Source organism: Halichoerus grypus, chromosome 6 (genome assembly GCF_964656455.1).
Source record: "Halichoerus grypus chromosome 6, mHalGry1.hap1.1, whole genome shotgun sequence".
Lineage (NCBI taxonomy): Eukaryota > Metazoa > Chordata > Mammalia > Carnivora > Phocidae > Halichoerus > Halichoerus grypus.
The window spans coordinates 76,618,936-76,644,496 of record NC_135717.1 but is presented as its reverse complement, the minus strand read 5'-3'; the positions used below and the strand labels follow the sequence as shown (position 1 = coordinate 76,644,496).

Here is a 25,561-nt window from a genome sequence, read left to right as displayed (position 1 = left end):
GAAGGCCCCCCCCCCCCCAGCAGGTGAGAGAATCAGGTAAGGGCTCCAAGAACCATCCTTCCTTCTGTCTGGGCCCCGCCCCACCCCCACAAACAGTCCACTCATGGTGATGCATTGCTCCGAGCACCCTGTTGTAAAGCTCAGTTTATTTTTTCTAAGCAAAAGAAACCTTAGGAAGCTCCTCTCAAACCCCCAGCAAAGGCTTGAAAACTGTCAATCATGACTACTTCCTAGTCTTTGACGGTAGCCAGGCCACTTTGGACATGTTTCTTATGTTAGTGCAAAATCTTCACCCCTCCAGTTAATCTTTGATACCTTTTCCTTGTAGAACTACTCTAAGCAGGCAGTATTTTCCCCCTAAGCAAAGACTCCAAATATTTGAGGAGGGTGATGAGGCCTCTTTTTTTTTTTTTAAAGATTTTATTTATTTGGGAGAGAGCAAGCTAGAGAGAGAGAGAGAGAACGCACAAGCAGGGGGAGCAGCAGAGGGAGAAGCAGACTCCCCACCAAGCAGGGAGCCCGATGCGGGACTTGATCCCACGACCCTGGGATCATGACCCGAGCCAAAGGCAGATGTTTAACTGATTGAGCCACCCAGGCATCCCATGATGAGGCCTCTTAATCTACCTTATCTAGATTAAACCTTTCTAGTTTCTTCCTAGAACATGACATACCACCCTTCGCCATCCCAGAAGTTCTCCGTCCCAGAACTCCACCTCTGGCAGCTACCCCTCCATGAACATGATCCTGGGCTCCGAACCCCAGCCTAACAGGATCTGACTCATGCAGAGGAGGGGAGCACCACTTTCCTGGGTCTTTGCCCAGGGCAGGGGGGTGTAGGGTCCTGTGAAGTGACAAGGCAGAAGGACCTCTCCGTGACAGATGTGGGCTGTTAAATTAGCAAGACAGACCCAGGACTGCATCCTCACCCCAGTGAGAAGGAGGAAAGTAACAATGGTAAGCCTCCAGCAGGCAGAGCAGGGAGATTAATAAAAGTAAAGGACTTGCCACGGACGGGGGCGAGCTGATTGATATTCTGACACCTGCCCATAAACTCACTGATGAAATGACTGGGCTGAAGAGGCACCATGGAGCTGGGAGCTAAAGTGACTCACTTCACATAAATGCCACTAATGGAGGCAGCCTCGAAATTTAAGGCAGCTATTTACTTGCACGATGGAAGGGAAGGCAAGGCTAAGACCCTTCCATAGAGGTAGTGCTCCTCACTCAAGGCGGCTCCCGCTCTGTGGGTACCTGCATCTTCGAGATTGTGCTGGGCCCCTGGAGGGCTCCTTGCAGGAAATCTGACCTGGATCAAAATTATCTTGAGCCTCAGAAAGCTGTGAAGGGGAAGACAGAGCCCGAGAGAAAAGAGAAAATAAGAGTGAATCGTGAGCTCTCTATAGCTTTTGTAAACAGCAGAGAACAAGGTGCAAAGTGTGAAACTTATCCACAGTGGAACTTTTGAATTCCAGACAAGGGGAGAGCTCAGCTGTGATGTTCCAGGGTGGACTTTGATCCTCTCCAGGATGCGAGTGAATGGCAAGTGAGAAAGGTGGCAGCACTGAATGGTGGAAAGAGGACTATCCCTCTACCACCAACTAGCCTTGTGACCCTGGGCACATCACTGACCTTCTCTGGACCTTAATATTCTCACCTGTAAAATGAAGGCTACCCCTGCTAGCCCTGCAATGCAGGTATGGTTCAGATCTCCCTTTGCAGAGCAGAAACTGAGCCACAAAGTAATGAAGTCCCATGTCCAAGGTCACAGAGCTCCAAAGTGACAGAGACAGGATGCAGACTCAGGCCACCTGGCTCCAGAGCCTAGGCTCCTAACCATGCTGCTCTGCGTAATGCCTCCCCCTCTTGGCCCAGAAGAGCTGGCAGGGAGGCCCTGGGCAAGATTATGAAATAAGTGTGGCTTCTCCCCAGAACCTCCACCTGTATTTTCGGCTCCTCTTCTCTCAGTGATCCAGGCACATCCGCAGGGCTCTCTAGTCCTCTCTTATGATTAGGAAAGGACTTTATAAATTCATGCAATATACATAATGGCTAAGAGGGGAGACTTAGCATAGCATCTACCATAGTTCAAATGCTGGATCTTATTAGCTGCTTGCTTTGAATAAGTGACTTAATTCTCTAAGCCTCAATTTCCTGATCTATAATATGGGAACATACAATGGGCACATATAATCCCTCTTAGGATTGTTTGAGGCTTGAATGAGTTAGCATGTAAAGTGCATGGGGGAGTAGCCATTATGTAGTGAGTGATCAAAAAACTATTACTCAATACTATTAGTATTAAGATAGAAATGACTGATACTACTATTACACATCCAAGAGTATTTGCACTCTGAGGGGACAAGATCCTAAAATGAAGGAATGACCAGTGGGCATCACTGGACTGGGTTGAAGAGGGATGTAGGACACAAGTCATTCTCTGTCCCTTTTATATCATACCACATGAGCGACCAGCTACTGCTAAACGAGGCTTTGAGAACTAGAATAATGTCCTCCCTCCAGCCTAAAATTAGTTTGTGCCCTAAAAGAATTGAGTTTCCAAAGGGATCCTACACAGAAAGGCCACCATCATCCATGTCCAGAAGACCCCGACTCAACCCCAGTGGCTGTGGGGAGCTCTGTTTTCCTTGGGGATGTCCTCACTCTCCTGCGTGATCGGATGTCCTGTTTCCCCCATCGTCCCAAGGGCCTGAGAATGTTCCACGCCGCCTGGCCATCCCTAATGAAGGTGGGGCATGATGGGGGAGGAAGGAGGGCCATGGGCCAAAGTTCAGACATTTGTTTGACGCAGCTCAACTTCCTTCCCCTGCCTCCTCCTGCCACTGCCTACCTCCCCCTACCCGCACCGATGGCCCGACTCAGTGGCGCCACAATTGTGGAGAGAAATTTTCTGCTTGGGAACACTGGATGTTTATGGCCTGCTGAGAGTACAACGACCCTGGTTTTCTTCTTTGGGGATTATGGCTGCAGATCAAGGGCAGGCATTTATGCCTCCCCCCAGTTTATAGCGGTAATAATAATTATTACAATGGCACATAATGCTTATATTGTGCCTTTTTAATAAGGCCACTTTGTTTGGCTTCTTAATATTTAATCCTGTTTTATATTTACTTTCTGATAGCCTAACATCAACCAGGTTTTAATTGCTTATGTGGAGGAAGCCTTGCTGGGCCTGGGCTGGCAGGAGGCTTCTGGGAAGGCTCTGGAGGCGGCAGCACCCTTCTCTGTGACCTCTCAACCCAGACAGACCACCGTGGCTGGGCTCCATTTTTGCTTTCCCTCTCACCATCTCTTCCCTCTTCTTTTCTACAGTATACTTTTCTCCTCTCCTTCTCCCTCTCTTTCTTTCCCTTAGAAGAGACCTGCAATCCATCATCTAATTTAATTTATTAATGTAAGAGATGAGGAAAATGAGACCCCCAATCATCATGTGATTTGTACAGGGTCTGGAGCTATTTCATAGCAAGGCCAAGGCGAGGATCATCTTTGGCATTTCCTAGACTCACAGTACTAGGGAGATTCCTAAGACTCTGAGCTGGATAAAGACATATAAAGAACTCCTTCACTTGTCAGCCTGAGACTATATTTGGCCATGTGTTTGATCTATCAAACTGTAGGAAAGTAGTAAGGAATAACTTTCCAAGTTTTTTTGTTTGTTTGTTTGTTGGCAAGAGAAAATGAAATGAAAGGAAACGTAACATAGTTTCTCCCAAGAGAGTCTCCTGGGGCAGTAAGCACAACCAGAATGTCCAGTTCTATTCTGCCATGGGGCTAAAGCAATGCCCACTGTAATTACCTACATCACTAGTTCTTATCAATTAGTTCTTCTGTATTTGAGCAAAGTTCTTCTGGAGGTTGCCTGATGTACCCAGGAAAGTCCTGGGTGCAAGGCCAGCCATTCTGTACCATTTACTAGCTTTCACTTTGGGGGCAACTAAGTTCCACTCGTGGGGACTATGCTTTCATTTGACAGGGGAATACTACTATCCACCTTGCCCCGGACCAGAGGGCTCCATTGGTAAGGCTGCTGACAGAAAACAGATTCATGAAGTGGGTGATTTAGGAGAGGTTAATAAAAAGATGCAGGAAGGTTTAAGGAAGTCAACAGGGGATAATGCAGGACCTTACTGGAAGGGCCTGAGGGGACAGAGTGAAGGAGCATTTTCCAGAAATCAGAGAGGGCAGCCATGAGGAGAGGGTCACATGATCAGACCTGTGGTCTTCAGCAACAAGACACAGCCAATGTGTACCAGCCCTGCACGCAGTGCCAGGGAAATAATTACCCTGCTTCACTTTCCTCAGGCCTCATAGACATCCTGCTGGCCCTTCCCATTGGTCAACACAACATAAGCCCTAGCGTAGGAGAAGTTGTTGATGTCGTTTACAAAGGTCAGCTTCCTGGAGTACAGGGCATAGCAGAGAGGACGCATTTGAAGGACAAACTCAAGATGTCCAGCATGTAGGAGTGCCCTTAAAACTCCATAAAGATAGAAACTGTTGTTATTATTATAGTTCCAAATCTAATACCGCTAGGATCTGAAAGGGAGTCCAGAGAATTCTAATATAAAGACTCTGGCCTTGAGAAAATTTTAACTTAGGGAAATAATCTAATACTCATACAGTAAACTATAAGAAAAACAAATTAAAATTAGTTGGTAATATTAGCAAATACTTGTATCACTTACCATTTACAAAGTTCTTATAAATTTATTTCACTTAATCCTTACTAGGACCTCATGAACTAAATAGTATCGATATTTAGCCTCTTTTTACATATAAGGAAACCTCAGAAAGGTTAAATAACTTACCCGTTTCATGGAACTAAAACTTGAATTCACATTCTAATTTTAAAGCCTCACGGATCGCAATGTTCCAGGAGCTCAGAAGAGGGGACTCTGTGGCAGTGGGTGGTCCTGAAAGGCTCCACAAATGAAAACTGGGCCTCCAGGAATGGATGAAATTTGACTAGTTCGGGAGTCAGCACACTTTTTCTCTGAAGGGTCAGTTGGTAATTATTTTTGGCTTTGCAGGCTACATGGAGCCTCTATTGCAACCACTCAGCTCTGCTGCTATAGTGTGAAAGCAGCCGTGGACAATACAGAAGCAAAACTTTATTTACAAAACAATAGCAATCTGGATTTGGCACAAGAGCTATTGTTCCTTGACCCTGGAATATGTGAAGGGGAGGCGGAAAGGTATGATATGTGACGTCATAGCTACGAAAGCCCAGAGGTTAGAATAAAGATGGCACATTCCAGGGACAATGAGGAGGGCAGCCCAACTTGGGTGGAGAATTTCTAGAGGAAGTAACGGGAAATGAGGATGAATCAATATTGTCTTAATCAGCTAAGGCTGTTGTAACTAAGTCCCACAAACACACAAGATGACTTAAACAACAGAAAGTTATTGTCCCATAGTTCTGGAAACCAGAAGTCCAAGATCAAGGTGTAACCGGTGTTGGCTTCTTCTGAGAGCCGTGAGGGAAGGACCTGCTCCAGGTCTCTCTTCTTGGCTTGTAAATGGCTGTCTTCTCCCTATGGCTTCATATGTCTTCTCTGTGTGTGTGTCTGTGTCCAGATTGCTTCTTCAGATCAGCATACCAGTCAAATTGCTTTAGAACCTGCCCTCGTTATCTCATTTTAATTTAATTACTTCTTTAAAGACCCTTTCTCCAAATACAGCTACGCTCTGAGGTTACAGGAGCTAGGACTTCATATGAATTTCTGAGGGGCACTCAGCCATCACACATAGCATGGAGCCAGATCACAGGAAGTGTTAGATTCCAGATTAGAGTCAGTGGGGTAGGAAATTAGGAATCCTTTTGCATGTTAGTCATAACTCGGATTAGTACTTTGAGAAAATGAATACTAATTATGCCACTCATATACAGAAAAGATAATAAAATGGGCATCTGCCAATTAAATGGCAAAGTAAATTGTTCAGTTCATCCAAGAGAGTGTGGAAGGCTGAGCAAATGGATCCTGGCAGTCTGGCAGACCCAGGATTCAGCCCATTGGCTCCATACGGCTCTCCACAGCACTGGAGAAGTTCAGGTTGGGTGAGAAATGCCCTCAGTTCCTTGGGCTTCCGACACCCCCACCACTGCCTGGGATGTCTGGCCCTGATGCACCAACCCTCTCCCAATGAAAGGAGATAAAAGATTGACAGCAGTTGATGAGTTCTCTGACCTTGGGTAATGAGGCTGCCAGCTAACTTCCAGAATGACGACAGCATTTCTCTTAGTAGATCTCAAGAGAGGCCAGCCATTCCTGCTGAAAGTCACCACAGAACATTGCAAAGCCGCATCCCTGGGACAGTGTCAAAGCCATTTGGGTAACCAAAGATGTCAGAACTAGGCAGATTTCTTCATCTCTCCCAGGTCCATTCCTCGTTCCCTAACATGGAGCTTTGCTCTAATGTCACTCGGCCAATTGTGATGAATAAAAATACCTAAGACAGACAGCCTCAAGAAGCAAGACCAGATATTTTATGTGTGGAGGCTTCTCCATGCATCTGCCCCCAACCTAGGGAGAGGAAGGAAGGAGGGGAAGGAGGGAGAAGGAAAAAGAGAGTAAAGGAAGGGATACCTGAGAAGATTTTGCTTACTGTTTCCTCTGTGGATTGACTGCTAAGTAACCTTAGTGACTTTCTTTTTCTTTGTCAAAACTAGCATTGCTCTTACTCTCAAACCTTGGTCAGAGCCCCTTCGGAAGTCATTTTTTATGCACGTGGATGAGTATGGCCATCTTTGGGGATACATATTACATCGTGGTAGCTAAATGAGATCTAATTTCTTTTTACAGCAAATGTGAGTGCTGACACACTGGAACAACCTGGAGCAGATTCACCACTTAGAGGTTTGCTTTAAGCAGTATAAGGAACTGACTAGAGGCATTAGTTTTACAGAGAGCTTCTCTGTTGACCACAGCTTTGGAAAGGCTGGCCAGCTGATCTGTGCAGCCATGCTTTCAAAGAACTATCTGGTGTTTAATGGAGGATTTTAAATTTTAGTAAATAAACCTTCAGAAGGTTTGCAAACCCACAGGTACCAGGCACTGCCAATCTTCACCATGGCTTAGATCTAGTGCTCCTCCCCCAGCAGGATTCATATGATTTCCAGACATGTAGGAAATGGCTTATTATAATCCCCCCAGTATCCACACAACTGTTCTCCAAGCAGGTCAGGGGAGGCATTGGTTACTGCGAAACAAGATCTGTGCACCTCCCTTGAGATGTAGAAATAATCTATCAGGCACCATTCAAGCAAGAGTTGTCACCCAGAGAAAATATTTTGGGGAGAGAAGACATTAATTCAAGAGATAATCAGTCTTTGGCAAGATGGAGTCAACACAACTCATTGTAGCAGTTGTGATATTACTAAAAATGTACTTATGTTATCCACCACCTGCAACGGCAGCTGTTGATTACTCTTTCAGGAAGAGTAATCTCATTTTCTTTGAGAATCATCTCAGCAGAAGTCAAGGAACAGGACAGCCCAGAAATCCAGATTTGAGGCAGAGGACCCCCTAACAATGAAGTTAGAAAGTCAGAAAACTAGCTTCCTCTCTAGCATTCTTTCTCAGTAATATCCTTCCTAAATCATTCAAGAAGCACAATTTATTCCGCAGAGGGCATGTTATTATGACACAGTCTGCAGACAAGCACACATCAAGCTTCACTTTACAAACATCAAGAGGGTTGCCTTTAGAGGAGAGGTGCCTTCGGGCACCTGCGTTCTTTGCTGTCTTTCTGCCTTAATTTCCAGCCAGTTCATCATCTGAGTGGCCGCAGGAAGAGGCAGAGTCTCCAGCTCATCCACCAAATAACTATCCAGCATTTATAATTCTCAGCTCTCAACAGTTTGGGCACTCAGACTCCAAGATGGAATGCAAGTCCATCTCCCTAGGGCAACAAATCCCTTAAAGAATCAACTATGATCCTGCCATCTAATCCCTTAGGAATAGGAACACAAACTGCATTTTCACCCATCTTATTCCCTTAGGGACTTTTGGGATAAACTATCACAAATAGGCACTAATATGTTAATGTACTGCTCCTTCCAGGTGAGAGATTTTCATTTCAGCAAGGAATCTTCAGATATATGACTTTACCCAAAAGAGCAGATCTAGTAGACATTACTGCACACTCTGAGAGGAGATGATTTACATGCTCTTCAAATCACGTTCCACACCTGTAGCTGGAAGACCAGCCCTGGTCAAATTCAGTCATACACTGAATGACCATGTTTTTATCAAGCTGTTTCTATTGTTTTTAAAGTTATTGTGCAGTTATTTCTGAAATCAAAAAATATGGGGCAATACTGATGCCAAGGCCAGAAGCTGAATAACGCTTCTGTATAACAGGTCACAGTGTTCTGGGCCTTCTGTCACTGGCCAGGGCTCTTGTTCCCCCAGACAACCATGTGAACAGACAGAAACTTGGTGACTGGCAGACTCATGTTGACCCCTTTACACCTCCGAACAAAAGACCACTCATTATGAGATGCTTACTTCAGTAACTGTTATCATTCTAAGCTGAGACATATCTTTTGCTAGAAAGCAAATTGGAACCAAGCCATTCATTTCAGCTCCTAACGCTCAGTGCTTTTTTCATATGGGATTTTTGAGAAGTGTCTGCTTATTCCAAGCTTTGTTGTTTTTTTTTTTTTTCCAAGCTTTGTATTTTAAAGATGTGTGGTTGGGACATGGCCCTTTACCTAGGTTAAAAATAAGACTGATCCTTTTTTTCATGAACAAGTCTTCAGAATTCTCACTAACAAGCAGCATTCAAGGATGCTCATTGAAGGTGATCCAAGTTCCAGGGGAAGTGGATAAAATAAAGAAGCACCTAAAAACTTGGATTGACCTTCCCTTTATGCCCTTTCCTGGAACTAATGGGATCACCTACCCATTCCCCACCAGGGCACATGCTTCCTTTCCTGAGTGGTAGCAGATTTCCCACCTCATTAATAAGTTGTGACTAGGGGCACCTGGGTGGCTCAGTCGTTAAGCGTCTGCCTTCTGCTCAGGTCATGGTCCCAGGGTCCTGGGGTCGAGCACCGCATAGGGCTCCCTGCTCAGCAGGAAGCCTGCTTCTCCTTCTCCCACTCCCCCTGCTTGTGTTCCCTCTCTCGCTGTGTCTCTCTCTGTCAAATAAATAAATTAAAAATCTTTAAAAAAAAAAAATAAGTTGTGACTAAGCCTCACTCACCACTCATGCCAAGCACCCTCCGTAGAGGCCTGGCAGAGCTGTGGTTCATACTAGTTTTGTCAAACAGAGTGGGAAAATTCTCTTTCTCTGGAATTAGATAAAGCATTTGACATCCAGAACTCAAAGTCTATTGCAGAATACAGAGCTCCCCCTCTTCCATTTGTGGTAATCAGTGTCTTTACAAACTCCCTAGCACCCTCTTCTTCAACTATAGCCCAGAGCCAAAAGAAGCTTATAACATTCTTCTCCCTTATATACCAAACTCCTGAAAAGACTATCCACTGACAAGCTTCTTCGCCTATTTAAACTGATTAAAAGCAGATACATAGAGGTTTTGGATCTTATTAGGCCTGAAACACTTGGTGGTTCTTTATTGGATGGGACTAAGTAGTTGAATTGGACAAAGGGGCAAGTAGATCCATGGGCTGTTTTTCATCTGCAAGTGGCATGATCTGAATATAAGTGGTGAGGGAGGCGGGGTAGATCCACTACAGGTGGGGAAGAGGTCAGGTCACCTGGCCATTGGGTAGGAGTGAAGGGGGAGCACCAATGCTATCATTTGATTCTAGCAGTTACCCTACTGGAGACTGTAGGCAGCAGGGATGAGTGGTGGCCTCTCCCAGGAAGCTCGTCCCTCAAAGCCACTAACTAGATAGACCAGTGTAGACTGAAGCTTCTGCTGGAGTAACTCCTTCTCCTCAGGGTCCATCATTTGTTTTGTGTCATTAATTCATGTGATTGGGGTTTGGGTTCTACTTTGTTATGTTTTCTTATGTGTTTTGGTTTATTGCTTTTTACAGTTTTCTTAGTTTATGTTCAAAGATGAAAATGGATGTTCTATGTAAAAGCTGAGTTCCTTGTCTCTTTCTTTTGCCCATGGCTGACTGCATGCTTTCTATTGATGTCTTGTTCCTGGTTCTTGACATGACCATCTTGTCTGTGAAAGGAGGCACACCAGCGGGCTTGCTTGATCAGAAGAAAGGGAAGTTTGCTTGGTTTAGTCACTCCACAGAAACCCATGGTAATGTTCCCCTGCGCTCTATGTGTGTAAATGAGCATTGGTACATACCGGACTGGTATTTTTCTCGATGGCTTGTGATGCAGTGGTCATGAATGTGTATTTGTATGTGTGTGTATGTGTTTGTGTGTGTGTGTGTGTGTGTATCTATAAGGGGATGGTAATCTGTCCCACTCAAAGCCACTGCCCTATCATCTCTTCATATGTATAAAGTCAGCAGACATGACAATCAGCAGCCGCTATTCCTTGATGGAACACTTCCTTTGGATAGTGCCAGCCAAGATTAAGGTCACCGTAAATGCCAACTTGGTACTGGTACAGGCAGTTCCTTGATTTAGGAGATAATATGGTTCCTCCTAAAGCCCAAGCCCATCCACTCCTAATTTGGTTGTATTTTCAAGCCTAGCACCACCATCATACCACTCCATTAACACAGAAGGGGCTCTCTGGGAGCAAAGTGTCACAAAGTCAGAGCTCTTTAACTTTATTTTTTTAAGATTTTATTTATTTATTTATTTATTTATTTGAGAGAGAGAGTTGCGGGGGGAGCAGAGGGAGAGAAAGAATTCCAAGCAGACTCCGCACTGAGCACAGAGCCCAATGTGGGGCTTGATCCCACAACCCTGAGATCACAACCTGAGCCAAAACCAAGAGTCGGATGCTTAACTGACTGAGCCACCCAGGCACCCCCCAGAGCTCTTTAACTTTAAACAATGATGCCTGAAGAGTGAAAGGAACCTTAGGTCAGAGATGACCAGAGATAGATGGTTTGAAAGGACTGAAGGCTCTTCAGTGTATGACTTCTTCCTTAGTGTGGATGGAGGAAAGAATCTGGTGAGCTCTGAAGGTGCTGTCTTCCTAGCTCCCAGTGCTAAAACCATCCCTAAGGTCTGGCCTCACACACCAGCTCCTTCAGACCTCAGGCTACAAAGGGTGTGTAAATGCTATAAAATTCAACACCACTATTTGGCTATTCACCATGCTCCTATGATGCTTCCAGAGCCTGATCTGGCTATAAGAACCTCATCTTGTCTTAAAGTATAGAGTAGGGAGCTGGTCAACAGAGGGGCAATCAAGATAAGCATGGTGCAGGGGGTTATGACACTTGTACTCATGACCAAGTCCTACCCCCAAATACACTGTGTGAACTTGGGCATCTTCCCTTCCCTAAACCTCACTTTCCTGTCCTGTAAAGTGAAGGGAATAAGCTAGAGCTGGGTAATATCTAAAGTCACATCCAGTGCCAACCTTCTTTGAAATGGCATCTAGATTTCTTTTTACCCAACTGTATTAAAAATGAGTCCTAGGGTAGAGAGGTCTCTCGTACATGACAGTCAAACATATGTTAAGTCATGGGCTTTCTATTTATATCTTGCATGTTCCTGAAATGAGTCTCTTCTCACCCACCCATCTTTTCTTCATCCAAAAGAAATGAACCTTGGAAAATCTCCATCCAAAGATATTATCCATATAACCAGTAGAAGCTTTTCCTGGGCTGTGGCGGCCGCATGGGGACTTGTACAAGGTGTCACATCACCTGATGCCACACCCTCACTAACTGCAGATTGTGTGGCTCCTGAGAGTTAGTGATTTTCTCACCACATGAGGAGTTCTGTTCTGCAAGGAGAACGGAACCAGGACCAATGCCGTAATGGCCATTCTGAAGAACAAGGGTTGCCAAAAATAAAACTTATTTTTGCGTCATATTAAAAGGGTAAGAGAAGGTGAGGAGGAAGAATTCTCTTGAGTGAAACTTCTATTTGAAATAAAAAATAATGATAAAATAATGGCTTCTCTAAGCCCCTACACTGGGTTCCAAGCTAGAAAATTCCTGCCACTCTGGAAATGCAGCTCACTGCTGCCTTGGGAAGGGAGTGGAGATTGACCAGACAGATTGGCACCAGTGGAATTAGATGGTTTACATCCCAAGTCAGCCTGCTGGGGTCGGAATGTCAGGATTGCTAGAAGGGGAAATGATATCCCGGTCTACGTTCAGTCTATCTTCAAGTCACATTTAAACTTAATTGGTGGATTCCACGATTATGTTCCCCATTCCTGGTGTCTGTAGTGCTAGTTTGAATCTTAGTACCCGATTCTGGTAATAGTCATTTATTTCAAGCTACCTATTTCAGGTACGGTCCTAGATGGAACTGACTCAGGACCCAGTGTCCACTACAATTAGGGGGGCAGTCTTCCACATCCATCTAGTACTTCATGAGGCAGCAAACACATCCTTCCTACAAACAAGTTGGACCCTAAGTTTGGGGATGAACCCCCTTAGAATTGGTAGGTGGGGAAAAAGCAAAATAAAATATTTTCATGAAAGCTCCTCTTTTTATGGCTCGTAGTGGATACAAATGGAAAAGCTTGCACAGCTTTTCTGAGGGCACAGAGTTGAGGGTAGGAAAGGATTCAATGGTCAGTGTTTTCAGGAAGTAAGTCCCACTAGTTAAACTCACCCTAGACAAGCAGCAGGTGTGACAGTCAAGGAAACCCCCAAACTTGGCCATGGCAGTGCCAGTGCCCCAACCTGCTCACAGCAGCACTGCTGCCCCCCCCCCCAACTAACAGATGCTGCTCAGGCCCTCCTCCTCCCAAGTAGCCCACAGTCTTGGGACTGGGTGTTTCGCAAACTAATGCTCTTCTCTCCCCTTTTCCTCCCCACCCTCAATGCCTTGTTCTGCATCCCTTTGACTCTTGTAGTGAGCATGCCCACAAGCGAGACCGAGTCTGTCAACACCGAAAACGTGGCTGGAGGTGACATCGAGGGAGAGAACTGCGGGGCCAGGCTGGCGTGAGTAGGCACGGCGAGCCCAGGGACTCGGGCTTTTCCAAGGATGCGGGCAGGGATGCTGTGTCCTGAAGTCACAATGGGCTGGCCCATTGTGGGTGAGGCAGAGGTCAGAGGAACAGAAAACTCAGGCAGTGACTTGTGTGGGGAAAGAGGGCCCTGTGTTGAGTATGGCTCCATGGCAGGGGGAGAAGTCTTAATACTAAGGCCAGTCTGATTCCTCACTCCTGTGATGGTCTGACTCAGGATTTGGAGCCCCTGTCCATTACATCAGAGAAATACAGGACAGGGCTAGGGGGACAGTGAGGGGAGGTTGGCAGTGGCTCTGAAGTCTGTTTCTTCCCAGCCCCCTTGCCCCCTGTCACATGAGGCACCTATGTGAGGGTCCCTGGGTCCTGCCCACCACCCTTTCCATTTCGGTAAATGTGACCTGGAAGAAGAGCAAACAGGTAAGAAAATACCCTGGGAGATAATCAACATGTTGGTCCTTCTCTGCAACTCTAGTTACCTACCTAGTTCAGATGCCTGAAGTGCAAACTGGAGTTAATACAAAATTCACCTGTGCTTATTCACAACATGGCCAGACACCTTGTCCAAAAGTAGCTCCAGCCTAGATGCCCACAGCTTCCCTTCCCCTGGGGCAGACCCCAGGCCCCAGGCTTCGGGGAGCCGACTGGCCCAAGATTGCGCCAGGTGCGCAGAAGAACAATTCACTCATGAACTATCACAATCACCCATCTTTGATCTTAAAAATGGAAACCAGTAGTCCCTGGGAAATGTTCCCTCACAAAAAAAAAAAAAAAAAAAAGTGAAGGGAAAAAAAAGTTTAACTGCTAAAAATAAGCAAACTGCTGATTCTATTACCAGCATCTCAGCAGAGTCCAAAGATTAAAGTCCTATTCTGTCAGGAATTCACACTGACCTTGGGCATGAGGCCTCCTGGAGCATTCAGGGTCTGCTCTTGGAAGTGGAGCCTACTTTTCCTGTTGGCTTGGTGGTGTAAGAATTGTAAGCTCACCCCGGTCACTAAAAAGCACCGCATGCAGAAGGCTCTGAGTAGGACCAGTCCCAAATGAAATGAGTTTCTAAATTGCTCCATCAGCATCTTATTTCACCCTTCATCCCTGAAATGACTCAATAGGCTGAGCAAACCCCAGCCTCTTTAAAAAGATTCTCCGTAGGTGAGTCTGAACACAAGCCATGCCAACCTTGAGAATGGTCTCCGAGAAAGGAGAAGGGAAAACAAGGCTTAGGAACAGACTGGCTCTTGCAATTTCTATTTCCAGGCTACACAGGGCTTTCAGCATCACTCACTCTGACAATGGCACCAGGGAGTCTGCACTGCAGATTTCTCGGCATCATTGGGAAGCAATTATTGTAAAAATGTTGTTAAAATATGGGGCTAATTACATTTTTAAGCAGCAGTCCAAGCCTTTCCCTCTTCTCCTGCCATACAAAGCAAGCACTCAAGTTTTTGCAAATGGGCCCCAGCGAACCTTCTAAGTCTGTCAGGCCTTTCTGTGGTCTTAACACCAAGGAAGGTTGTAGAGAAGATGGTGGAGGACCCTGCAACTCAGGCTTTGGGGCATAGCTCAAGTTGCAAACCAGGAGAGACCAGAGAAGTTCCTAGCCCTAGGAAGTCACTTGTGAGTACATTTCAGGAGAGCATGGAGATCTGTTGGAAGGAGAACATGATTATCCTCCAGAGAGGGAAGCTGGCACCTCTAGCGTATCTGTCATTTCCTTGAGGACACATTCGGCAGGCTGGAGGAGCTCTGTAGAAATGGTCCCTGTTATCCTTATGAATATCCACATTTATGCTTCTACTCTGTGCATATAAAATACCTGGACAGAGTGCCAGGATTATAATATATACTTAATAAATTATGGTCTTTCCCCATCTCTCTACCCAGCCCCACCCCACTCAGACAACCATGGGATAAGACTGCCAACATTCCTGGTGGGAGAAACAGTGTGAGAACAGGCTGGGGGCTGAAACCGAGTGTGATGGGGAGGAGACAGTGAGGGGCTGGCATTTTTAGAGCTAAGAATTAAAAGGCTTGTGTAGTCAGATGAGGTCAGGATGAAAATTTATATGTAGTGAGAAGGGCTGATGAAGATGGTCCCTGAGGGGGTGGGAGCAGAGAGAAAAAGGAACTGCAATATGATATTTTGTTGGGGAGAGGGAGGTGATGAAGAAGAAGGAACCATCAAAGTTTGAAGACAGAAAACAGTAAGGATGCTGAAGTAAAATTTGAAACAAGGGTCCAGCTGAGGGACCTGTAGGTACCATGCAGGCAACAGGATATGGAGGCCCAAGGCTCAGCTCTGAACAAGAATGGAGCCACACACTTGAGGTTATCAGTATAAAAACTATTAATGAGGCTATAGGATGAGGGTTGGCCAAGGGCTGAATCTTGGGAACCTGACAGACAGAAGAATAAGAATAAGTAAGTGAAACAGATGAAGAGGTGTTAAGAGAACAGACAGCAGCACTTGCAGGAAGGCCACGGGAGAAAGAGTTTCAAGAGAGCACTGTTTATTGTACATTCATTCAGCAGTGTGCCCAGCTTGCTGCACAGTGATGGTGATGCATAGCAGGAGAAAAAAATTGATACCATTAGTTTGAGATTAAACTGGAGTTTATAATCTGGTGTGGAAGTGATATTAAACAAGTAAATTAGTCATAGAAATAGGGATAAGTGTTAAGAAGGAAAAGTAGCTAAGTAGTAGGGTTAATAACAGGTTAGACTGGCAAGTTAGGAAACACTTTTTTGAAGAATTAAATTTAAGCTGAGAACTGAAGAGTGAACATACATTATTATTGAGGTGAAGAGTAAGGAAGAATGTTCCAGTCAAAGGCAACAGTGTGTTTCAAGGCCCTTGAATGGAAGAACTGGGAGGCCAGGGCGTATTGGTGGGGGATTGGGGAAGGGGAGGCTGGAGGAAGGGCATGGCCTGGTAGGCCCCTAATGATCTTTGTCTTTATCACAAGACTGGGAGAAGTCACAAGAACATGGAACTGACAAGGGAGGTTGATTGGGTTAGTTTTGCATTCTCGAAGGATCACTTGGATGTCAGGGAAAGAATGGGTAGAAGTGAGGCTGCTAGGGAACACAGTGAAACACAGGGCAGCAGCCTCGATAGCAGTTAGTGAGGTGTGAGATGATGCTGGCTCAGGCTAGAGTCACACATGGAGATGAAGAAAGTGGTCGTGGGTTCTGGAGCCACACTCTACAGGACTTGTTTGCGGGAGCTGGAGTCTTAGTGAAGGAGAAGGGTGGGAAGGAGCCAGCTTAGGGCACTCGCTCCAGAAGTGAGGCCATGGAAGGGAGAGGAGAAAATAAGATGGTAGAAAGGGAGGCAGCAATGGCCAAGTGAGAACTCGTTTTTCACCATAGTAAAACACTGGGGCAGTCTTTGCGGCAAAGAAGCGACCAATGAAAATGGAGGGTCTACAGATGCTGGGATGGAAATGAGTGATTATAGCAAGACATTGCCTAAAAAGAGGAGAAAGTTGACTTCAGAGACACAGTTGGAGATGCTAGATTTACACAGGAAGAAGAAGTTCCTTACTTCTGGGACTAATTGGAAGATAGAAAAAGAGACCTGGCATCAGGAGTCCTGGATCAAGTCCCAGTCAGCCACCAAAAAGCCATTGTTGCTTTGACCTCAACCAAAGCACTTCCCCTCTGAGTCTTGGTCTTGCCCTCTGGGACATGAAGGAGTTGGCTTGATTGTTGGCTCGGGGACTCCTAGCAGAGGCCCAGAACTCCTGGGAGCCACTTTCAACTCTTGTTCATTTGGGCTTCCATGTAAGATTTCATATGAATAAAACATTCTACAACCCGATAAATTGCAAACCATAGTTCCAGGTGACATCTAAGGATCCCATCCAAGCTCTCAAACTCTATAGTTCTATAAAGAATGTGGAATCAGAAATAGGCTCTGATACAGAGAGTCAATGATAGGAGTCAAACCAAATTATCTGTCATCTAGTCACAGAAAGTGGGGGTTAGGTGTCCTAGGAACCTGAAGAACAGTACAGAAGATTCAAGCTAGTGAGTCACCAAGAGGTCACTAAAAGATCACCGAGCAGTGCTGAAGCCACGTGGAGCCTGACATCGTAAATGTGAAGGCAGCCTTGCAAAACGATTCAACAGATTTTTTTGGCAGCCTGCATGGCCCAGAAGCACTAAAAACAGCCGTGTGAACCAGGGTGGCGGTGTAGCGAGGCAGGCAAAGTACAAGTCCCAGGCCGTGTGTTGAGGGCAACATTGATGTGATGCTAGTGCCAAGCTGGGAACTGGAAGTTAAGCCTGGCATTAGCCTGGGAGCCCTGGAAGGGGGTGAATGATGGGGAAGACCCAGTGAGGGCAAAGATTGGGTTCGGAGCAAGAGCAGGAGGATGAATAGAGAAGGAGAATCTGGCCAGAATGTGGAGCTACTGAGTTCAGCACCCAGTTGTTGAAGCAGTGCTCTGTGATGACAAGGTCCATTACCCTTCTAGGAATAACAGCTGTGGACAGTGTTGAAGTTGTGGCATCAAGGAAGTTGAGTCAGATGTGTGTGAGCCTGGATGGTGACTGCAGTGCTATCTGACTTACGTTAAAGGCAAATTGGGACAATTCAGGGAGATACTATTTCATACCACAGGTAGTAAACATACTGTGTTCATTACTCTAAGAAGGTGAGAAAGGCTGAAATATAAATAGGCCCCCAAGAAGTAAGTAGTTAAGCAAAAGGAAAGGAGTTTGGGGTTCGTCTCTAATTTTGAACCTTAATATCAACAAAAAAAATCATGGTTCCCTAGAAGGTTTGTCTTGGAGGCCTGGGCAGAGAAAGTATCTTGGGTTGAAGCTACTTCTGGTCCAACCCAGTAGAATTGCTCTGATGGTCTTGAGTGTCAGTTACTTTGTCCACCTCCTAGCTCTTCTTCAGGAAATCATTTAAAACATGAGGTGGGAATTGTACCTCACTAGGACAATAATGATAGAAAAAGCCAAGAAGACTTCTGACCAAGTTGTGCGTCCCCCATTGGGATTTGGAGGAACTAGAGCCTCTACTGTGCTGAGGAATCTGAAGTGGTTTAAAAACCAGTAGGAGGAAGCATTTGCCACACATCAGCCAACCCAGGGTGTGGAGTGGGGGCCATGACACCAGGCTGCCATAGACTCCCCAGTTTGCTTACTCACAAAGTGAGACAGACCAGCTTTCCAAACCTTGAGCCAATACTTACTTCCCAAGAGGTGAGGCCGCTGAGCAACTGGGTCCTCTGTTTTCATGAAATGGGATTCTACAGTTGACTCCTTGCTATATAAGGCAGTATGGAGGAATCAAAACCCTTGGGCTTTACAGAGTTCTAACCTCAGCTCTCTAAGAGTTAGGGTTTTCCTTTGTCTCTAGACACTTGCCACTTGAGCAATACCCTCCTCTCTCTTAAGTAGGGGCGCTTAAGTAATGTGGTACTTAAAAGGGGATGAACTGACCCAGTGAGCCTAAAATTATGCTTAGAATCCCCTGAGATGAGCAACAACAACAAAAAATCAGTCTTCAAGTGTGGTGTCAAGGGTTATACATCAGGACTTGTAACTAAGTGGAAAAGAAAGTTCTGCTCCATTTCCTCCTCTTCAGAATGTGCCAAAATGCCAAGGAAGGGCTCATAGCTCATGACCATGCTGGAACTAGGACTAGGATGTCATTTCAAAAAGTCACCTCAGCTCTGATCCCCCTCTGTGCCCACATCCCAGAGTCATTTCCCTGGGAGATATGATGTTGGGTTTTAAGAACCCACTTTTGCTTATGACCCCCTTGGACTGAGAGAGCCTTAAAGGAAAGAGCACATGGTCTGCATTGAAGGACACCCCTGAGAGGATCACTGAGACATTTCTAAGAGAAGGCCTGGGGCCAGGCCAGGCTCTGTAGACAGAGTCATGAGACTAAAGGCCACGGTCATCCACTTTGGCTTATGCCTAACAGCAGAGAGGCAACTGTCCAAAAGTAAGCCTAGTGAAGACCCTGAAGGTCCCCAAGCTCAGCATGGCCCTGCTGGGGAAGAGGAGACCTCGATTCTCCATCACCCAATTAGCAGCTGGAAAACATTTGTTTCCCCCATTAAACTGTGGCTCTAAATAAAAATGCTGCCCTTGGCTCCTGGTCCCCCTCCCACACACTTTGTTAACATGTGATTAAACACTCCAGCCCTAGCAAGCAGCCTTGGGGGTGGGAAAAGGTTATTAGCTAACGGTTCAGAGCAGTAAAGGCACTTGGCTAGGATTCTCAGTGCCCCAGAGATATAATTATCTCATGCACAATGGCTTTGCCACCTGTCACATCTTCTGGTTTAATTTTTTTTTAATAAAAAATAACAAGAGAGGTTGTTTTCTTGCTATGTGACAGAGCTCACTTTGTGCTGAGCTGGGACAACACAGACTTGCAGCGGTCGCCTCCTGAACTCCTTGCTCCTGTTTTCTGTCTGCATCTGTCTTTGTCTCCCTACCAGTGTTCTATCACTTTCTTCGTCTCTAACCTGCGTTCTGCATCCATCCATCTACGTGTCCATCTGAGCATGGTTGCTCCACCTGCAATCCTCTGGTTCACTTCCTGAACACCAAAGCCTTTTCTGACACATTGCCTTCACCTGTTTTGTCTCAAGGGCTTACATTCCTCCTGCCCTCCCTTCCTCCCTCTCTCCCTCTCTCTCTCTCTCTCTCTCCCTTTCTCTCGCTCCCTCCTCCCTCCCTCTCCTCTCTCTCTCTCTCCTCCCTTCTGGCTCCCAGCCTTTCTCCTCCTAGTTTTCCCTGCACTCTCCAACATGAACTCAGTAGCCTCAGGGCCTCCCTGAAGGGTCCACCTTTCTGTGGGCCTCCTTCCCCATACCACAACCCTTCGAGTCACACCTGCCCTGTGTTTTGCCCAGAAATCCCCCACGTCTTCAAGGCTTCATGTGACTGTCAGCATCCTGGGTTTCTGTCAGGACCAATGGCTGTTCCTTCAGGCCCAGTTGCAGCCCTCAGGCCAGGACTATAGTGGCTTCTCAGTTCCCAGCTGGCTTGTTTTGCTTATCTTCCCTTCATACCCCAGCATTGCCAAGCTCCTGTTGGGACAGCAGTGGGGTCTGCAATGACATGTTCCTGCCTGTGGTTTCCAGCTGGTGAGACCTTCACATCTGCAGGGAGGCCTTCCTCCCCTGCATGGCTCTCATCAAGGTGCTGCATTCCCAACACATGGCCTAACCTGACTTGGCTGGACCTGCTGGGCAGATGCTGTGTGCCACACAGCACCTGCCCTCTCCAGGGACTATTGGTTCCACTTAGAAAATACTAGATTTGTAGATATGTCAGCTGGGCCAGCCCTCAGTTTCCACATTCATATACATAAACACACCAAGAGATGCTGACAAGTAGGGTTCTCTCTCTCTCCGGAGTCATTCTGCTTCACTCCTCACATCCATCCAGCACCCATTTCTAGTCACCCAGGGCCATCAAACTTCTCTGGGACTGCTGAACATCTTTTAAATGGAAGAATATGCATATGTGTCCCTTGGTAACATCTGCTTTTTCTCTTTCAGCCACCGGATTTCCAAATCAAAGTTCAGGTGAGTGAAATGCATGCTCTTCTTTCCTACCGCACACCAGCTCTGTCCCCGGCTACACTTTTGGGTAGCCCAAGGTAATACCTACCAGGTTGGGGGGGGTACAGTGAGGGTGTTTTTCTAAGGGGTAAATGCCTCTCTTTTGTGTGGCTATCAAGAAAAGACTTTTAGATCAGATCCCGCATATAATTCAGGGGTCGATATTTGTTGAATTTTCTTTGCCAGTCTTTTTTGGCAAGTACCATCCCTAGGAGGTTGGGAGACCTAATGTGTCTCCCTTCTTTATAAGATGAAGTTCAGTTAAAATAAATATAATGTGGACACTTGCTACTATTCTTGCCTACTTCATCTTTATGGAACACAGTAAGAAATGAACTTTAAGGATTATGGAAAACACATAGGATCACGACACTGCTCTGCTTCAGAACCTTCCACAGGACCCCTGGTCTTCAGTCCCGTGTCTACCTTTCCAGCCTCACCTCCTGCACTCCCCTGCACACACTCTTTGTTCCAACCACATGGAACTTCTTGCAGTCACCAGAATGTTCCCTGTCCTCTCAGACATCAAGGCCTTTCCATGCAGCCTTTCTTCTCCCTGAATCACTGTGTCCACAAGTCTTCATCTGGAGAATTCAGGTTTTTGTTAAGAACCTCAGATGTTACTGCATCTACATCTTCTGCAAACTCTTCCAGGGAAGTTACTCACCTCCTTCCACTCCCATAGTGCTGTGCTCATACCTCTGTCACAGCACTTAGCATACTACATTCCAATTATTGGCTCACAGGCCTGTCTCCTTCAGTAGGCTCTGCATGCCTCAGACGTATTCTTTCTAGAGAACCTAGCTAAGAGCCTGCCCAGGGGTAGGCTGTCCATACATATATGTTGAATGGATGAATGAATGGATTTGTGGAGTGGAGATGTGAATTTTCCCCCACAAAGCTTGTACATGCCAAAAATATTGGTTGTTTATGTTTTGTAATTGATCTAATCTTGCTTCCCTAGCCTCACCCACCGTGTAGCAAGAGCATAAATAACACTGAATTTTAGTCCAGCTGGGTAAATGGAACCCAATGCTATGCTTTAAATAGTCCCCGAAGGTAAAATGTTCAGTCTCTCATATTTCCACTTCCCCGGCTTTTCTCCAGGATGGAATCTGGATGCATGGGGGCAGGGAACTTCAAGATCCTGGGAAGTAAACAGGGCTTGGTGAAGGCTGCTCCTGGAATCCCTCTGAGTCCTCTGCCTATCTCCACTGTTTGATGGCTAGTCTGGGCTTCTCTCTGAACTTTCAGGTCCTTACTGGGGTGCAGCAGCCCATCTGGTTTGGACATCCACTTGCTGGAGTCCATGCCCCCCCATATTTACATTTGATCTTGAAATCTCCACCTCTGCTTTCTGACCCCCAAGCTCTGTCAGTCACTGACTTCAGCACCTCCATACCTCATCTGAGTGCATGGACACTTCCAGGTCCTTCACACTCCATGAACAAGCTCTGGGGACCCCAGGCTCACCTACCTCTCTGCCACCTGCTGCTGTCTGCACCAGACTGAATAAAGCTCTGAGCCAAAGGCTGACATTCTCCCAGGGGCCTGCAGACACCCCCCCATACTACACCCAGTGGAGGCTATCCACTAGCTTCAGCATACCTGGGCCTCCCAATGACTATCTGGGTGTTTCTAAAGCAACCCTCTGCAATCTCTTGAGACTTGGCACCCAGGGCTGAGAATTAAGTGAGGACTCTGGTATCTGACTTTCACCTCTATTTCTGATATCTTCTTTCTCCCATAATTCACTGGAATTGGAAAATGTAGACCTTTCTCCCATTCCTCTTTCTCTCAAGCCAAGACCTCCTTTACATTAAAAAATCTAGGGTCAAGTCTACCAGGCCTAGCCCTTATTACATGAAAGAGAGTTACAGAAATACAAAAAATCCTTTCTCTCTTGATAGTGTTTGGATTTTACTGCTTTATCTCCAGTGTCTGGGGAAGTGGCTAATACATAATGGGGACTGAATTATATCAAGATATAAAGGGGACTTGCTGAATGAATGAATGAATGAATGAATGAATGAGTGGTCTTGCCTCAGTAAGACAATAGGCTTACACAGACTCAAATAAAATGTCTGATTTGACAGCCAAAGCTGAGAAAGCACTTTGTGTTCCTGGCAGTTTTAAATCCCCCACACAGTAAGAGTAAAGGGATATAAAAATCCATTTGAAAATATTTCCAAAATATCATTCTCATTGCATGCAAATGAATGAATCATAAATGAACAAATGAATGAGTGAACAAATGAATGAACATAATCTGAAGGATTGAAAGAGAAATGACATCTTTGTATGCACTCTGTCTCGTAAGAGATTGCCCAGGAGATTCTGGGAACATTTTTCTATCCAGTGACCTATGGTACAACCCATACTTGTAACAAAGGAGAGGAACAGTGCCCCCCCTAAACCTTGGGACTCTTTGCTAAGCTTTGAGACTCAGCTCAACCTGCTGTCTACCTAACCTCCTGTATTCCAGCCATAGGATCTCTGAGAAGGGTTTCTCCCTCTGCTGCTACTATTCAAGATACAACAGAAATACAGAGAGAAAACTGTATTCCCAAAATGTACAGAGAGAAAACTGTATTCCCAAAATGTGTACTAGCAGTAGTTTGGCACTATCATTCAACCCATTTTCAGATGAAGATACTGATGCTGAGAGAGGCCAAGGGTCACATGTTCACATCTGGCCGAGTCAGAACCCATACCTAATACAGGGTATTAACTAACCACCATGCTAGCCTAGTGAAAGGTTCTGTCCAGGAATACTAAACCCTGTTTCTGCTCAACTATTATATCTTAGGCATGGGCCCATAGTTCTACAGCAGTGCTTTTGAATAGAAATATAATATGAGCCACATTAAGACTTTTTAAATTTTTCTAGTAGCCACATTAAAAAGTAAAGAGAAATAGGTGAAATTAATCTTAATATAATTCATTTAACCCAGTGTATCTAAAACATTATCATTGCAACATGTAATTAATATAAGAATTACTAATGAGACATTTTACATTCATTTTTTTTTTTGTACTAAGTCTTTGAAATCCGGTGTATTTTACCCTTACTATGTGTCTCAGTTTGGACTGGCCAATTTCAAGTGCTCAAGAGCCACATGTGGCTAGTAGTTACTGCACCAGACCGTGTGGCCCTAAAAGGTCTGAGCAGATAGCAAACGGGGGCCCTCTAGTCTAGATGCTACAGCCCACTGATGGTGTGTATTTAAGGAATATCAAAGGCTGGCAATGGATTGAAAATGCCATAAAAAAAAGTAGGGGCGCCTGGGTGGCTCAGTCATTAAGCGTCTGCCTTCAGCTCAGGTCATGATCCCAGGGTCCTGGGATTGAGCCCCACATCCGGCTCACTGCTCAATGGGAGGCCTGCTTCTCCCTCTCCCACTCCCCCTGCTTGTGTTCCCTCTCTCGCTGTGTTTCTCTCTGTCAAATAAATAAATAAAATCTTTTAAAAAATTATCAAAGTAGACCCAGAGCCATTTCTGTCTGCTGCAAAGGTTTCCACTACAGATGTGAGAAGAATGTCTCCTCATACTTCCTGCCTGTTTGGTTGTGGCAGGCATGACTGAAAAGCGTAGTATAGAGGGAAAATGGAGAGAGAAATTTTGCAACTCAGAAATAACCTTGTAAGCAGAGAAGAGACTGCTGTACTCTAAAAATGATTCTAAAATTTGAGTTTAAAAAAAAATTAAAGTATCCTGATCATTTTCTCAGTTTAACAATGACAAATAAGACAATTTGAGTTTCCAACCAGCCTATTATATTTGCAATACTCAATGATGCAAAATCACAGTTTACTTAAAAGAAATACTAGAAGAGAGACTTTAGGGGAAATTCAGCAAATTAATTGACATAATATTAGGCCAATATTAGGGTATTCCTTTGGTAAGCCAAGTCTCCACTTGGAGGAATTAGTCACAATAAGGAATTTTGCAACATTTGGGGCTAACTGTTCAGAATAGGATTTAAACAGTTAAGGAACAAATGATGTAGAAAGTTTTGTGCAACTTGCAGGGATTAATCAGATAATCCGTCAAAGTTTCCAGATCTTAACTTTATGGAGTTCTGAAGTGAATCCCATGGGGTTCTAAAATTTCGGAGGACTTTCTTGCCCCATCTTCGGTGGAATGAGCAGCTGGGACAAGGCAAATATCCAAATCTGTCTACTCTCTGATAGTCCATTCTAAGTTACTTAGGTATGGTATAAAAGAATTAAATTTAATCATTTCCTGTGTTGCTCATTCTCAGTTAAAGAAAAGATAGGAACTTATTCTGGCCACTAGAAAGAGCCTGAAGTGTCCACCATTTTGATGTTGTCTACTCTTCTAGATGCCTATCCAAAAATTATGTGCCAAGCAAACTTTTTTAGTAGCATTGCCCCTCCCTCACCCCCACCTTCATCCCTGGGTCACAAGAGCTCCAGGGCTCTCAAGCCTTGTCTTCAGCAAGAAGTTAGTAAATCTGCAGAGTTGTCTCTGCTGTTCTACCAAGCTGTCAGTCAAGTGTCCCTACTATGTAAGATGGACTGCACTAAGTACTGTGGACCTATAGCAAAGTACAAGACACAGTCCCTTTCCCTCGAGGGTCTTATGATCTCACTGGAGAGGCAAGAACCATACAGTAAAAGATGACCAACAATATGGGGAAATGGGAAGCCATTTCCTCTGTTCCCATTTCCTCTGAGTAACCTTTGCTGGCTCCTCCACCACGGGCTCGGAGGCCCTTTGGTGCGCTCCTGCGGCACTTCTGCGAAGCCTGCCATAGTGCTAAGCACACTCTTTGATTGCTTGCTTAAGTGTCTTTATTGCCCACATGAGTTTTATGCAGAAAAAGACTATCACGTTAACTGATGAATATCTAGTACCTATCC

The 25,561-nt window shown here is 45.4% G+C and overlaps 1 protein-coding gene across 9 annotated transcripts in view; it reads left to right on the top strand.

Annotated features, from left to right (window-relative positions):
* Nucleotides 1–25,561, top strand: part of CACNA1C (calcium voltage-gated channel subunit alpha1 C) — a 649,893-nt gene that overhangs the window by 479,311 nt on the left and 145,021 nt on the right. For all 9 annotated transcript variants that reach the window (XM_078075431.1, XM_078075429.1, XM_078075427.1 and 6 more), the window contains exons 10-11: nt 12,953–13,043; nt 20,611–20,637. In XM_078075431.1, coding sequence (XP_077931557.1) covers nt 12,953–13,043; nt 20,611–20,637 — 118 coding nt within the window. The remainder of the gene's footprint in view (nt 1–12,952; nt 13,044–20,610; nt 20,638–25,561) is intronic.